We start from the raw sequence: 14948 nt of genomic DNA, 5'->3' as shown, positions 1-14948 counted from the left end.
GAGGGGACCCAATAAATCAGCAGTATATTTATTGGTTTATAAAGTCTTCAGACGTGCACACATCTAAACTGAGCCACCACATGATCATAATACAGCAGCCTTTATGGAAATACTGCGACACTTCCTCATCCCCTCCTCTTATCCTATTTTTACATGCTTGCTCATTTCTAGATGTATTGGTTTTAAGCTCTCTCTTTTTGTTTCTGCAAGGCACCTCGCACACCTTTGGGCACAGTTACAAAACTAAAACTAACAGTGATCTACAAAGGTACTGAAAAACAAGCCTGCACAAAAGAAGACCCGCTTTTCCTATCTTAGGCGGCAAACAGCATCTGGAAGACTCTTCATAGCCCTGAAAAGCTAATCATTTTCCTCACCAACAATTGGGCTTATGCCCAGAATTAGTTTTAAGGACCAGACAGGTTCTGTATTGACACTGCTGCAGTGACAAATAGAGATTGGAGCCCCAGGCACTTTTCCCATCAATAATATCCCAGCCTGGAAGTAAAAGCAATTAGAGTATTTTCAATTCTGGTCTCCCACACCTTGCTATCCACTCAGAGAGTTTCAAATCACACTAGCAAAGTGTAGTCACTCACAGAGCTACAACACTTCTTGGAAAAAAGGAAGGTGTAGTGCAGTAAAACATTCTTCAGTTACTCTGATTTACTGATTGGAGGATATGCCAGAAGGCTATAACCCCAGCTCACAATAGCCCTTGTTCATAAAGTCTAAAGAGGGTAAAGAGCATCCAACAGTCACATCCTCAGTCAGAAGATAACAGAGGGAAGGGCCGCTTCCTTCCCTGGGATAAGCCATCACAATCTACACTCTCACAAGTGACGACTCCACACTTGCCACTTCTAGCACTTCCATTTTCAATTGCAGAGAAATTCTTCTTCACATCCTGTCCCAGATTTCTGTATATCATTACTGTCCACTGTTAAACCATTTCCATATCCCACACCAAGTGGTGGCTGCATTTGAGTGGTGAGTGAAGGGAACCCCATATACTTTGTGGAACATTTTGGGACTCCTTCAGGATAAAACATTAAGATTCCATTAAATATGGCAGATTTCACAATAGAGTGGAGGAAGTAAGTAAGTGAGAAATGGAGTACTTTGTTGAGGTGGGTCACTTCTTTTATAGGGCAAATGCCGGAAATCCTTCCTCTTATGCCCAAACTTCATTCCTCACCCACAGAAATGTTAGGGTACACTTACCCCATAGGTAATATATATGTGTGTACTGATGACAGGTATGTATGCAAATCAGTCTCTTGTAGTGTACTTGTTAAGTCTGTGGGTACAACATTGAAAGACCTCCTACACCATTCTCCATTGTCTATTGGTCTAGATAAAAGGACATAGACATAGACGTGGGTACTCATCTATTTAGGTAACAAGATATAGGTCAACTTTACTTTTCTGGGTAAAAGTCTTAATACAGATGTGCTAACTTTGCCTCAGCTTAACATACAGAATATGGCCTGTAGGTCTCTCGCATTAAAGTCAAACTTACTTTAATATAAATTATAAACCTATTACAATAAACCAAATACTTAAACTATAAGAAAAGTGAGTGTGTATATATACTCACACACAAGCAGGTCAATCCTATAGGCTACACTGCTGCATCCTTCCTGCACTCCAACCCCCTGCCCTGAGCCCCCCCCCACATGCTGCACCCCAACCCCCTAACCTGATTTCTCAACCCCCTGCCCTGACGTCTCTGTTGCACCCTGCCCTGAACCCCCTCCTGCACCCCAACCCCTTGCCCTGAGTTCCTTCCTGCACACCACATCCTCTCCCACACCCTGCACTCCCTCCTGCACCTCAACCCACTGCCCCAGCCCTACATTCATGATCTTGCATACAATTTCCCCACCCAGATGTGGCCCTCGGGCCAAAAAGTTTTCCCACCCCTGGTCTAGTCATTTGTACCACAATCCTCATCAAACTTAACCACCTGTTTTGGTCATTCTTTCTTAAATGTAATTTCAGTTGTGACCACATCCCCAAGCAGAAGAGCAGCTACACCCATTGCAATTATTGTGTCTCATTAATATTATCCTAATGACTTTTTCAATTAACCAGGCTCCAATTGCCAAGTGGAAAGTGTGGAATCGGAAGTGGGAGGGGAAGGTGAGTCACAAGAGGAACTTTGCAAGTGGTCCACTGTATGTGCGCGAGTTTGAGAACCATTAAAATACAGCACACAATCATGTAAGCCCTGTACAGTTTTAAGGCAGCATTTTAAGCAGTTAGAACCCTTTCTGCTCACGCAAGAGGATCTGTAGATGATAACTAGTACCCCAGCCTTTACAACCTGGACACATTTACAGATCTTTCCATGGTTTAACTGCAATCAGAACTACAACACCACATCATATAGTCTGTGTCTACATTAGAGAGATATGCCCTGACTGTGACACATTGCCAGTGACTCCCAACTCCTCCCCAGATCCCTTCAAGTGGTGTTAAAGACCTTGGTGTGAACAAAAAGTCAACTGAAGCTTTGCTATGGTGGGCAACAAACTAGTAGTTAATACCAGATCGTTTTCCTAGCACAGGTCACACCGACTGTGTGATCCAATGTATTACTTCAGACTGCTGATAGCCAAGTCTGAGCAATAAAAGCAGGTAAAAAACTCGCCCCACTTCTCTAAACGAAGAGATCAATGGATGCAGAGATTCTGTCACGGAGAGAGAACCCTACTCCTGGCAGCATCCCTGGATCCAGTAGTCCACTAGAAGGACCAGCAATAACTGTACAGCGTGACTCATGCACAGGGCTCCCCTTTTCTTGGAATCTTTTGGCTCCTGCTGCGTGGATTTATTTATTTTACTCCGGGTGTGTATATCACCTCCTCTTAAAGGGAGAGAAGAGACTAGACTTTGACACCAGCTGATTTTGCTTGCTTCTTCTCATGGTTATTATGAACTTTACTACACAGAAGACCTCCACTAATATTGCAGCAACTGGGTTTCCCTACTTCAAAGTATTCTATTGAATTTCCAGTTCATAATACTGAGCCTTCTGGGAGAAAAAAAAACTTTCACATGGAAGCACATGTAAAAAACAAACAGTGTTGTTCACGTGTGCATTGAACTTGCTGTGGGAGTACTGCCAACCCAGGAATTGGCTCATTTACCATAAACTTTAATGACTCAGATACACAATAAGTTAAACCTAGCAACTCAGAAAACATCACAATTAGCAATAATAATGAGTTCTAACCTACTCATGATTATTAAAACACATTTATAAAAAGATACCTATTACTGTAGTATCTGGATGCATTAAGTATTTAGAAATACCATTAAATAATTACACTGAGTAACAGAAAAGGTGAACTGCAAAACTGATTTTATGCTCATGCACAATAAGTTGTTCCATGAACAACATTAAAGCATTGGGGGTGGACGGGAAGGGGCGAGACCTTAGAATTTTACTGCATTTGAGGCCTTCTATGGGATTAGAATACAAAGAGTGTACTTCACGGCAGAAGCAAGTTTTCATCTTTCATGGCTTTGGGGAAATGAAGATGTTTCAGCTTTGTTTTGAAAATACTGCTTGGGCTCACTTTTATGTATTATTTAGAGTTTAATACAAACCAGATCCTCCTTAATGCAAATGCCAAACTGTGTGAGAGAGCTGTACACAATCTAGGATACAGACCCAGAATGCTGAGAGTTTAACCAGGGTTGTCGAGGAGACTGTGTGTCTACTGGTCTTCAGCAAATGTGAGATCAGGCTACAGAAATGCATGCAGCATGCAGGACTGTGGTATGTGCGGAACAAGCTTACCTCCAAAGATCTGCCCGTTTCATTTAAAGTCACCAGCTTCTTGCAGGCATACTGATCCCTGAAGCTCACACTTCATAGGCTAGACTGTGCCTAGCACTTACGTAATGCTGCTCTATCTTCAAAACATTTTAGAAACAAATCAGATTCTCTCTGTGCCAGAAAGAGATTCCTCACTGTCCCCTACCCTCAAACTTTAATTTTTTTATCCTAGACCAGAATTCTTGGGAGTCTTCTCTGACTCTAAACTTTCTTATTTCTTGCAGCATTTTCCATGGTCCACTCATGTTTTCCTCCTTCAGCAATAAGGCTAGAGTTCATCTTTACCTCACTCCTGCTGAAATTCTGATCCATGCCTTAATTGGTAACAGTCTAGACCAGTGTTTCCCAAACTTGGGCATGTCGTTGTGACAGCAAGTCCCTGGGAGGCTGGGCCGGTTTCTTACTGCCGGTCACAGTCGGCGATTGCGCTCCCTGGCCGCGGTTCGCTGCTCAGGCCAATGGAGCTGCTGGAAGTGGCGCAGGCTGGGGACGTACTGGCTGCACTTCCAGCAGCCATTGGCCTGAGCAGCGAACCAGTAGCCATACGAGACGCGAAAGCCAGACCTGCAGACGTGGCAGGTAAACAAACCGGCCCGGCCCGGTCTGCCAAGGGCTTTCCCTACACAAGCGGCATCCCAAGTTTGGGAAACGCTGGTCTAGACTGTTACCATGCCTGCTTCTGGCCTTTCTTAATTCTTGCGCTCATGTCCAGAAAGCACCAGATGACTACTCTCTTGTACAGGAAGTGTGATTCTTTGCCATCTTCACTGGCTTCCAAGCCACCTCTGAATCCAAATTTTTTTTTAAAGTTTTCTTCCTGGTTTTCATAACACAATAAGTACCTGCTCCACTGCCTCTGACCTTAGACAGTCACTCTCCAAGCTCCCTAATCTTAGACTCTCCTCTACTCCAACCCCATCATACTAGTATCTCAAACAAATTAATTATGGTGGCCATTTTTGGTTACCAAAACAAACTAGACTTCATACAAGTTGAACCACAAAAGAGGATATACACCAAGATATTTAATGTTAACCATATAGCTCAAGGTCCCATAAAGCTCAGGTAAAGCCAGCAGTTACGTTTCTCCAGTGTCAAGCTACCATAAAGTAAATTTTCAAAAGGTTTTTTTTTTAAATAAGCACTGAAAGAACCAATTTTCACTATTGTTAGGTTTATTCTTCCTCCTTTTATTCCTTTACAGGGGAAAACAACCTCCTATCCCCTGACTTTTCTGCTGATTTTCTGTCCCCATCTGTGTTGCTGAGACGGGGGGGAGCTCTCTAAGGCAGCTCAGCAATTTTCACGTGTTAAACAAGAGAATTCTCATAACTGAAGACAGCAACTACCAGGAAAATTCAGAGCGTAAATGTTGAGATGTGCTTCGAAAATAATTTTTTAAATTGATAAAATATGTAGTTAGAAAGTCAGAATTGGTATAAGACTAAATATCAGAGAAAAAACTAAACCCTGAAAGTCAGAAACTCTAGTAAGCACAAGGCATAGCTCCTCTCGCACGCAATGTTAGAACATTTTACTACTATATTAGACTAATACTTGATCTTTCTAGGGGTACAGATAGGGAAAATAATGCCTAACATACATAATTGATGGCATTTACTGTACATCTTTTTGTGATGATGGCTTCCTCAGTGACTTATCAGTTTCCAAGTGACGCTCCAACTTCCGTCTATTTATTTGGGTGTGATCAAAATAATCACATTAGGTGGAAGAAACCATTCATGGTGACCTGATATAATAAAATAAGTAGTTCCTGGCTTTCAATATCCCCTGAAGTCTTCAGTGTTTCTCCCCTCTTATTTATAATGAGGTCTGAGCCACGGGAAAGCTATTATCTTCCTCTGTTGACACGTAGATAATGACTAGTTGAACTGAACTCTTAGAAGATAATTAGTAGTGACACAAACATTTGATAGAAACGCTTCTGTGGTGGACAGTATTTTCCACAACTGCAGGCAGGAACTCAGTTGTTAGCCCTCACAAGAAGAACTAACCATTCTAACATTAGAAACAAATATTCAAAAGACACATCATTTAAGACTGTTCCTGGCTGCTCTTTTACTGGTGCTGCTCAGTCTGTTCAAACCTCTCCACTTCTGAGCCATTACCTCTGCACCTCTACCAGAGCTTAAATTCTTATAGATTATTTCCTGGAGCCCCCCATGCTCTGCAACATGCTATAAAAACTCCAGGAGGGTTGCAAATATTTACTGGAGCTCCACTCTGGACAGCTCCAGCTGAATTTAAGTCCTGATCTCTACCATTAAAGTCTCCCTCTTCACTTCAGTCTACACCTCCAAACCCCTCTCCTCCTTACATCCTTTAGTGTCGTCCCCCTCGACCTTCTCCCAGCTGTATCCTGAAAGAACACCTGCACTTTTAGGGCTTTAAGTGTGAACTGTCTCTTCTTTTTGCCGCTAAGCCATCTCTCTATCTTGCTCACCTAGATGGGGGTCCTGCCCACCTCTGACATGCTGTTGCTATTCTGAAGGTACACCAAACCAACACTTAGTCTTCTGCACTAGGATTCGGTCTACCCCAAACAGCTTACAACCTACACTGAAGACATAGCAAGTGAAAGAAACAGACACAGGAGGAATGAGACAGAAGGGGAAAGATAACAGCAATACAATCATGTGACTCACAGATATACTGCTACACTCCAAACCCATTATGCTGCCTAAACTAAAAATCTTGGCCTCTCTCTTTAACATCTCCTCATGGTTGTGTAGCTGTCAGCTCAAGCTCAATATGGTTAAAACAGAGCTCCTAATCTTCCCCACAAGCACCTCCCTACTACCTCCTTTCTTGATAACTGGACAGCATCACTCTGTCACTAAGGCCCATCATTTGGCCATCATCTTTGACTTGGACTTCTCTCTAGGTCCTTCAGGTTATGAATCTGGCCAGTTCTTTCTGCATAACATCTCTAAGAAATGGCCTTTCTTATCTACCCATATAACTCGCATCAGCTCATGTCTTGATTACTGCAACATCCTTCTCCCTGGCCTTCACAAATGCAATTTTGCCCCGTTCATATCCATTCAGAAAGCTGCTGCAAAAATCATTCTCCTACCCCATTGCTTTGACTGTCACCCTTCTTTTTGCATCACTCTGCAGTGCTTGCTTCACCTCCGCAATCACATTAAACACCAGCAGCTTGTGTCTTCACTTTCAAGGCCCTTTGTGGCCTAACCACATCCTACCTATCATCTCTCATTCACCACTAGATGTCGATTCCCATCTTCTATTGTTCCACAATGCCAGCCTCCATCACCCACTTGTTAAATTTTCACACAATCACCTGTATGCTTTTTTCCATGCTGCCCCTCATGCTTGAACAAGGTCTCCATAAATGTCTGCAAAACTAACTCATTATTCTCCGGGAAATTCCTTTGCTGTGATGCCTACAAAAACTTGATAACAGTTAGGTTAACAGTGTGCTGAGATCACAGCCTATCCCATGCTCAATACTGTCTTACTATTTCTTGTACTTCTCCATCTGTTTGTATCCATCTACTGTCTATTGTCTTATACTTAAATTGTATAAGGATCTATACTTGGGTAGGGACCATCTTTTTATCTTGTTTCTACAGGATCTAATACAATGAGATCCTAGTCCATGACTAGGGCCCCTAGACGTTATGGTAATGTAAATAATTAATTAAAATGTGGTTTCTCAGCACACAGCATCAATGTCATAGCTTCAGATAACACCAATCAATAAATATGATAAGAATAAGCAGCTCTTCATTTACGATAAACAGAGGAATCCAAGAGAAAGAGTAGGGCAGGCTAATGCCCTTCCACTACCGGGAGACAACAGATGACAGACTTCAGACATTTCAGCTCATAGCATGTGCACAACAGGAGAATCAGCATTATAGGAGCACACTGAACAAGGGATGTCAGAGAACAGAAGATCAATTCCCTATTCAGGGGACAGGAGAGTTTAGATGCACACAGGAAAGTTGCACAGCCACCCCTACTCCTGTGTTTTTGAGATATAAGCACCGAGAGAACCCCTCCCTAACCTCAAATATTTTGGGGTGAGGCATTAGCAGTCTGTATAAGACAGCTCCTCAACCACCCCATTTTTGGAGGGGATTTATGCACATGGTACCTTTCTAAGTTTGAGAGGGTTACACTTTGTGCTTTTTTAGATGGTTCTATATATAGGGTCCCCTAGCTGGCGGGAGATAGGGGGCTGTCCATAAAGATTACCACCACATCCCATTCTTGGGGGTCTGTGTAGACAACACCCCCCAAGTTTGTGATGCGGGTTGATACACAGAATGCCCTATAATCCAGTTGTAGTAAAGAGTACGTATGACACCTTCTGTGTTTGTGATGGCGGTTGCAGCGGTGAGTACACAGCGTGCCCTCACCTCTACAGTTTCATGGAAGTCTGTACAAAACACACAGCATTGCCCATGTTTAGTTGGAGGGTGAGGGGATCTACATACAGAATGCCCTTCATGAGTCAGAAGATCCTCTTTACCACACACTGGGGTTTCTGAGGGACAGAAGTGAATACAAGGCGTTCACATCACACATCCTGAGTCTACACAGACATCCCCAATTAGGCACTCTCCCTCCCAGAGGGTTTGGCAGTCTGGGTGCCCCATGGTTTCAGAGCACTCTCCTTTGCCTCAGGTTTTGGGGATCTCTATGTGAGAAGCCTCCTGGATTTGGGGACTGCTGCATTGTGCATATCCCCTTATGAGAGGCTTTCAGGGATGTATATGCAGGGAATGGGTAAGAGGACATTCCTGTACAAAGTGCCCCCCTTGCCCAGGGTTTTTGGGCAGCTGTGAACCAGAAGTCCCCATGGTAGGGGTGCTTCTATCACAGAAAGTTCTCCCTTGACCAAAGTTTTAGATGTTTACATGAAGTTCTACAGGAAGGGGCAAGGGGCTTGCTTTACAAAATGCTCCCCTAGACAGAGACAGGGGAGTGCCTCTGTGGCATTCTGATAAAGAGTGCTCCCCTAGCTGAGGATTTAGAGGTCTGGATATGAGGGTTTCCCTGAAGAAGAGAAATCCTGTCACTGGGGTTTCCCCTTTGCCTGAAGTCTGCATGCCGAAAGCACCTCCAGGGTGGGAGGTTTGACTGTATTAATTCAGTTCTGTTTTATTAGACCACATATGACATTATGTCTTTTGCAAATACAAAAAAAAAAAAGCAAACTAAAAAGGTGACATCCATGTCATACTACTAAAATATCAATCAGAACTCAATAAAAACTCTCTTCTTCAGCACAGTGCTAAAAGGGCAAAAAATTGCCACCTATTCAATTACTAACAGGGACTAAAATACTAAAAACATTATCTTTTGAGATGATGATGATGATAAAGATTCGTTTTCAGACAGAAGAGGTAAAACCCAGCATACTCAAAAGTCAGAAAACTCTACAATCTAGAAGATAATGAGGTAGATTCGCAGTTCTCAAACTATAGGTTGCGACCCTGTTTTAATGGGGTCGCCAGGGCTGGCATTAGACTTGCTGGGGCCCGCATTAAAGCTGAAGCCCAAGGGTCATGAGGCTCACGTTGCAAGCCCCCCACCCAGGGCTGATGCCCTTGGGCTTTGGCTCCCCCCACTTGCCCTCCATCCACACCCACCCAGGGTGGTACAGCTTTGGCTTTGACCCCTGTGCCCGGGGCAGCAGGACTCCAGCATGCTTAGGCTTCCCTCTGGAGTCACAAACTAATCGTGGTTGTCAGAAGGGGTGCAATGAAGTCTGAGAACCTCAAGGCTGATCTTCCAACAATTCAGGTTTCCACAGGCAAAAACAGATGTGAAGGATCTTTTCCATATCTGCCTTTAAATAAACCAGTTTCCCTAGTTTGAAAACTTAACTGAGTACATGCCTTACATAAATGAGATTTTGATAACTCATTCAAATTTGGTTCAACAACAAGGGCCGTTTTCAAAGCAGACAACCAAATGCAAATTCGTAATCATGAATCACAGCTAGATCTTTTTGTTAGGTACATCTCAAAGGCCTCCTCTCTGTCCAAGCTCCTGGGGTCCCCACATTTATTCCAAGAGCTCTCTGGGCTTGGGGCCCTGCTGCCCAGAGTGCATTCCATGCCAAAGGCCACAGGGCACTCCCAGAATCCAGGACCTCTGTGATGTGCTCTAATCCCTGGGAAGAAGAGGTAAGGGCAGATGGCTGTCACAGGGTTTTGGGGACCACGTGCTCACAGCCTCATGAGCTCTGTGGGGTCCTGCACAGAGCACTGCCCTTCCCTGTGCTGGGACCCTCTGGATTCAGGACCTCTCTGTGCTGGGAGCCCTGAGGAATGGGGGGCTGCTGTCCCCCAGCACTGCCCTTCACACGGGCTGGGGACTCTAGGCTGGGACCCCCCCAGGTTCGGGACTCCTGTGTGCGGGGAGCCCGGGGGGCACTTTCAGGGGCCCCTGCCCGCCCCACCGCGGGTCCTTCCCCGCAGCCCCCACTCACCTGGCCGTTCCGCCGGCAGGCCCGGCCCCGCGAGGAGCAGGAGGAAGAAACAGCTCCCCGCGGCCCTGGCCCAGGCCATCCCCGTCCCCATCCCCGGCTCCAGCTCCGGCAGCTGCTGGCCTGGGGCAGCGGCCGCTCGGCGTCCTATGGAGCCTGCGCGCCGCGGCCTCCTGAGCCCAGCGTCAGCCCTTGCCCCGGCGCGGGCCGCCTCCTCCCGCCGGCCGGGGGTGGAGCTGGGGCGGGGGCACCCCAGGACAGGGGTCCGGGCCGCCCGGCACAAGGACGTGTGGACACGCTGGGGCGGGGACGCAAGGACGTGGGGCAGAGACACCCCAGAGGCACAGGGGCTAGAACTGGGGGGGCTGCTGCCCCCGGGGCTGGAAGCGGTTTCCATCACACACAGGGTTTACAGTTGGGTTCAGTGGCTCTCAGCCCCCTTGCCCAGGGGCAGAGATCCACGAGGGGGGCAGGCACAAGGAGCTGGGGCGGGACACCCCAGGGGCAGGGATCCATGGGGGGCCAGGCACAAGGAGCTGGGGTGGGGACACCCTGAGCAGGGAATCGCAGAGAAGCACAAGGAGCTGGGGCAGGGGACCCCTAGCGGCAGAAATAGGGTGACCAGACAGCAAGTGTGAAAAATCGGGACGGGGGGTGGGGGTCCTGTTGGTATCTATATAAGAAAAAGCCCCAAATATAGGGACTGTCCCTATAAAAAATCAGGATATCCGGTTGCCCTAGGCAGAAATCCAGGGGTGGGAGAGGCACAAGGAGCTGGGCAATGGTACATCCTGGGGGCAGGGTGGATTACACTTAGTAATTTCAGAAACAAATTCACAAATAAGTCTTGCACATTTAGCTGTGTATCTGTATAGTTGAAATTCAGGCAGGTGAACTCTGGATAAGAGAAAAATCAAAGAAACTAAATTAACTCTCAAAGTGTCAGGAAATTTCATCTAAAATTAAATAGAGGCTCCTTGCTCATCTCTGCAAAACAAGGCATACAACAAATGGTGTTCTCAACACAGGCAGAAAAACTCTTCATGGAATGAGAACAGGAGTACTTGTGGCACCTTAGAGACTAACAAATTTATTGTAGCATAAGCTTTCCTGGGCTGTAGTACTCCACAAGTACTCCTATTCTTTTTGCAGATACAGACTAACACAGCTACTAGTCTGAAACCTTCATGGAAAGAGTCTTCCTATGGCTCAGACTTTGGTATTATAACAAAGCAAATATCAAGGGATATGAGAAAAGCATTGAAGATGAAGACTTGGGGACAATTAGTAAATATAAAACTAGAACATGTTTAATTTCTGGGTTCCGAGATTTAAATACAGGTTGTCTGAGGCCCTCAAGTAAACAAGGATGAGAGTCAGAAGCTGGAAATGACTCAGGGAAGTGATGTTATGAAGAAAATATGTATGTTACTAAAAGTACAATGTGCATGTTGGACATATCATTCCCCATAGGAAATCATAGCTGTTGATAATATGGAACTAAACCACATGACATGGTGACTCCTCTACACAGGCAGTTTTTACCATGCCATAAAAAGGGAGCTATACCTTGCACTATAATCTAGTATGTTTGCTAGCTTTCCTGGACCTTATGTAAGACCCTGACTAACACTGCTAGCTTTCCTGGACCTTATGTAAGACCCTGACTAACATCTTAAGGTTAAACATCTCTTATTTGTTATGTTTTCTTCCAAAGTGGCTATTAAACTTGATTTATTCAGGGGATATTATCTGACACCTTTAAGAGAAAACAATACCCTGAATCTGCTTTACTATGGTAGATAATATCCTGGTTATTGGCCGTAGAGCAAGAGACTCCAGCCTTAAAACATAAATGATGGCCCAGAAGACCTGAGGGTCCAGTGAGGGCACAAGGATGAAAGCATTATCAGATAATTGGATCCCTCACATCCCACAATTGTGATTTTATAAATATTTTAAAGAACAAAAACATTTGTATTTCAAATCCCCATTCGTGGGTAAAGTGGGGCACTTGCCTGTATATTCTTAAAAATATTTTTTTACATGAAATGTTAGGTCTTTGGTTTTCTTGGAAGTCCAGAAACCAGCTAAATCCCTAGCAGAATCTGTTGCTGCGAAACACCATCAAGGCATGAAGAACACCTAGATCAGACAGCAGCATATAGTCACAAACATTGACCCTGATGCTGCAGTCATTAATGTGTAATTTAACTGACAAAATAACACAGTAGAGGGGCTGAGGCTTGCCTCTGCACATTCATAAATCAGAGAGAGGGTTCCTGACTTTTATTAGATAAACAGTTCTCCATGACAGGTTTCAGAGTAGCAGCCGTGTTAGTCTGTATCTGCAAAAAGAAAAGGAGTACTTGTGGCACCTTGGAGACTAACAAATTGATTTGAGCATAAGCTTTCGTGGGCTACAGCTCCACATCATCGGATGCATGCAGTGGAAAATACAGTAGGAAGATATATACACACAGAGAACATGAAACAATGGGTGTTACCATACACACTCTAATGAGAGCAGTCAGTTAAGGTGGTTATTATCAGCAGGAGAGAAAAAGAACTGTTTCTAGTGGTAATGAAAATGGCCCATTTCCAGCAATTGACAAGGAGATGTAAGGGGGGAGATAAGCATGGGGAAATAGTTTTACTTTGTGTAATGGCCCATCCACTCCCAGTCTTTATTCAAGCATAGTTTGATGGTGTCCAATTTTCAAATTAATTCCAATTCAGCAGTCTCTCATTGAAGTCTGTTTCTGAAGGTTTTTTTTGTTGAAATATTTCGACTTTTAGGTCTGTAATCGACCATAACTCACCCATAACTATTTCACATTTGGGGACAATGTGTACCTTCAAATCAGCAACACTGCTATGGGTACCCACATAGCCCCACAGTATGCCAACATTTTCATGCCATGAAAGCTTATGCTCAAATAAATTTGTTAGCCTCTTAGGTGCCACAAGTACTCCAGTTCTCCATGAGGCAGCCTAGGGAAACTTAGGCGCAAGTACGTTTTAAAACCAGTGTGATCCCTCAGCATCCTCAAAAAGTGGTGATCCATCAGCTAGGTTCAGCTGAGGGACTGAAGTATGGAGTGGTAGCACAGGGAGGGAATTAGGGTCCTCTCTACTTTGACATCTCTGGTAAGAAAGCTGTAGAAAGAGTAAGAAAAGGCACATCACAGGAGTTCCCATGATTATAGCTAAGCAATAATGCTATTTTATTTTCTGATGAACAGATGGTTCAATGGGAAGCATGTTTCTTTTGGAGTCACCACTGAACCAGTATCTCAGCATGGTAGCAGGGGTGCTGTAAGATGGGTGTAGTATTTATTTACCAACAGTTGCACTGAAGGATTTGCCTTCACTGGAAATCTTTACATCACTGTTGGTTGGTTGTATAACAAATATTCTTGAGTTCAACCACAACTATTGGACTTGAAGCAAGAATTAATTCAGGGAAGTCTTATATCTAATGTTATGTAGGGAGTCAGACTAGTCAGAGTTTCTCGCAACAAATTTTTTGGTGGCCTCAGAGTTTGGCCACCAACTCTTGCGGGTAGCCACACTGACACTTTTTCCTAAAATTATTTATTTTACCTAAAGTTAATAAAGTAATGTGCACATACATACATCCAAATCATTGTAATTTATTTATGTAAGGTTTGGGGTTTTTTTTGCAGACAATAATAAAAATCGTGCATAGTTATCTCTATTCTTTATTGGCCCTAACAGAATAGAAACACAAATAAGGTGCTTTGCATGTTCTTGTCTTTTATATTATTGTTTCTTTTGCTTTTTTGGTAAAAGTGGTTGTCTGTATGACAATTGTGAAGTAAATTTAAAAATGCTTTGACATAATAGAAGTCCAAATAATAATGAAAAACATATCTAGGTGGCTTGGGTCTGGGGAGGGGACGCACAGATGTGCCTGGCCCAGGGCTCCTCGGTGCGGGAGAGGGGGCAGGTGGGGGGGGCCCTCAAGGCTTTGGCCAGGCCAGAACTCCTCCGGATGAAGGGAGGGGCACTCCGGGTTTTGGCCAGCTCAGGGCTCCTCCGGGCAGGTGTGCAGGGGGCGGGTCATGGGGCTTCAGCCAGCCCTGATCTCCGGCCACAGGGGAGCCGCTGGGGGCTTCTCTGGCTGGGGGGCTTGTGGCTCCAGGCACAGGGGGTTTCAGGGCTCCAGCTGCCAGGCGGGGAACGCAGGCAGAAGGGGTGGAGTAGGAGGCTAGCTTCTCCAAAGGGGGGCTTTACCTGCTGCCCATGCGCCCACTACTCACCTTCTCAGCCCTCACCTGGTTCCTGTGCCCCTCCTCACTCCCCCACCCACCACTCACCTCCTCACTACCCTGCCACAGACACCCCTCCGTCCACCTTGTCACTCTACCGCTTGCAACCAGACCCCATCTCATCACCCTGCTGTTGGCTTGCCACTTGCCTCCTTTGTAAAGAACAAATGGTGTCAAACCAATCTGATAGCTTTCTTTGATAGGATAACGAGTCTTGTGGATAAGGGAGAAGCGGTGGATGTGGTATACCTAGACTTTAGTAAGGCATTTGATACGGTCTCGCATGATATTCTTATCGATAAACTAGGCAAATACA

General features: G+C 44.9%; 1 protein-coding gene across 3 annotated transcripts in view; it reads right to left on the bottom strand.

The window, feature by feature from the left end:
* ADAM9 (ADAM metallopeptidase domain 9) overlaps positions 1-10489 on the bottom strand; it is a 61580-nt gene extending 51091 nt beyond the window's left edge. The window contains exon 1 of one of the 3 annotated variants that reach the window (XM_032774571.2): positions 10341-10489. In XM_032774571.2, the coding sequence (XP_032630462.1) occupies positions 10341-10431 (91 nt within the window). In that variant the 5' untranslated portion in view covers positions 10432-10489. The remainder of the gene's footprint in view (positions 1-10340) is intronic. The other 2 variants (XM_075062799.1, XM_032774572.2) reach the window with 2 other exon arrangements.
* Between the last annotated feature and the right edge of the window lie 4459 nt (positions 10490-14948).

Source organism: Chelonoidis abingdonii, chromosome 2, assembly GCF_003597395.2.
Source record: "Chelonoidis abingdonii isolate Lonesome George chromosome 2, CheloAbing_2.0, whole genome shotgun sequence".
NCBI classification, from domain to species: Eukaryota; Metazoa; Chordata; order Testudines; family Testudinidae; genus Chelonoidis; species Chelonoidis abingdonii.
Note: the sequence above shows the minus strand (reverse complement) of the source record. Positions and strands in the feature narration are given on the sequence as shown.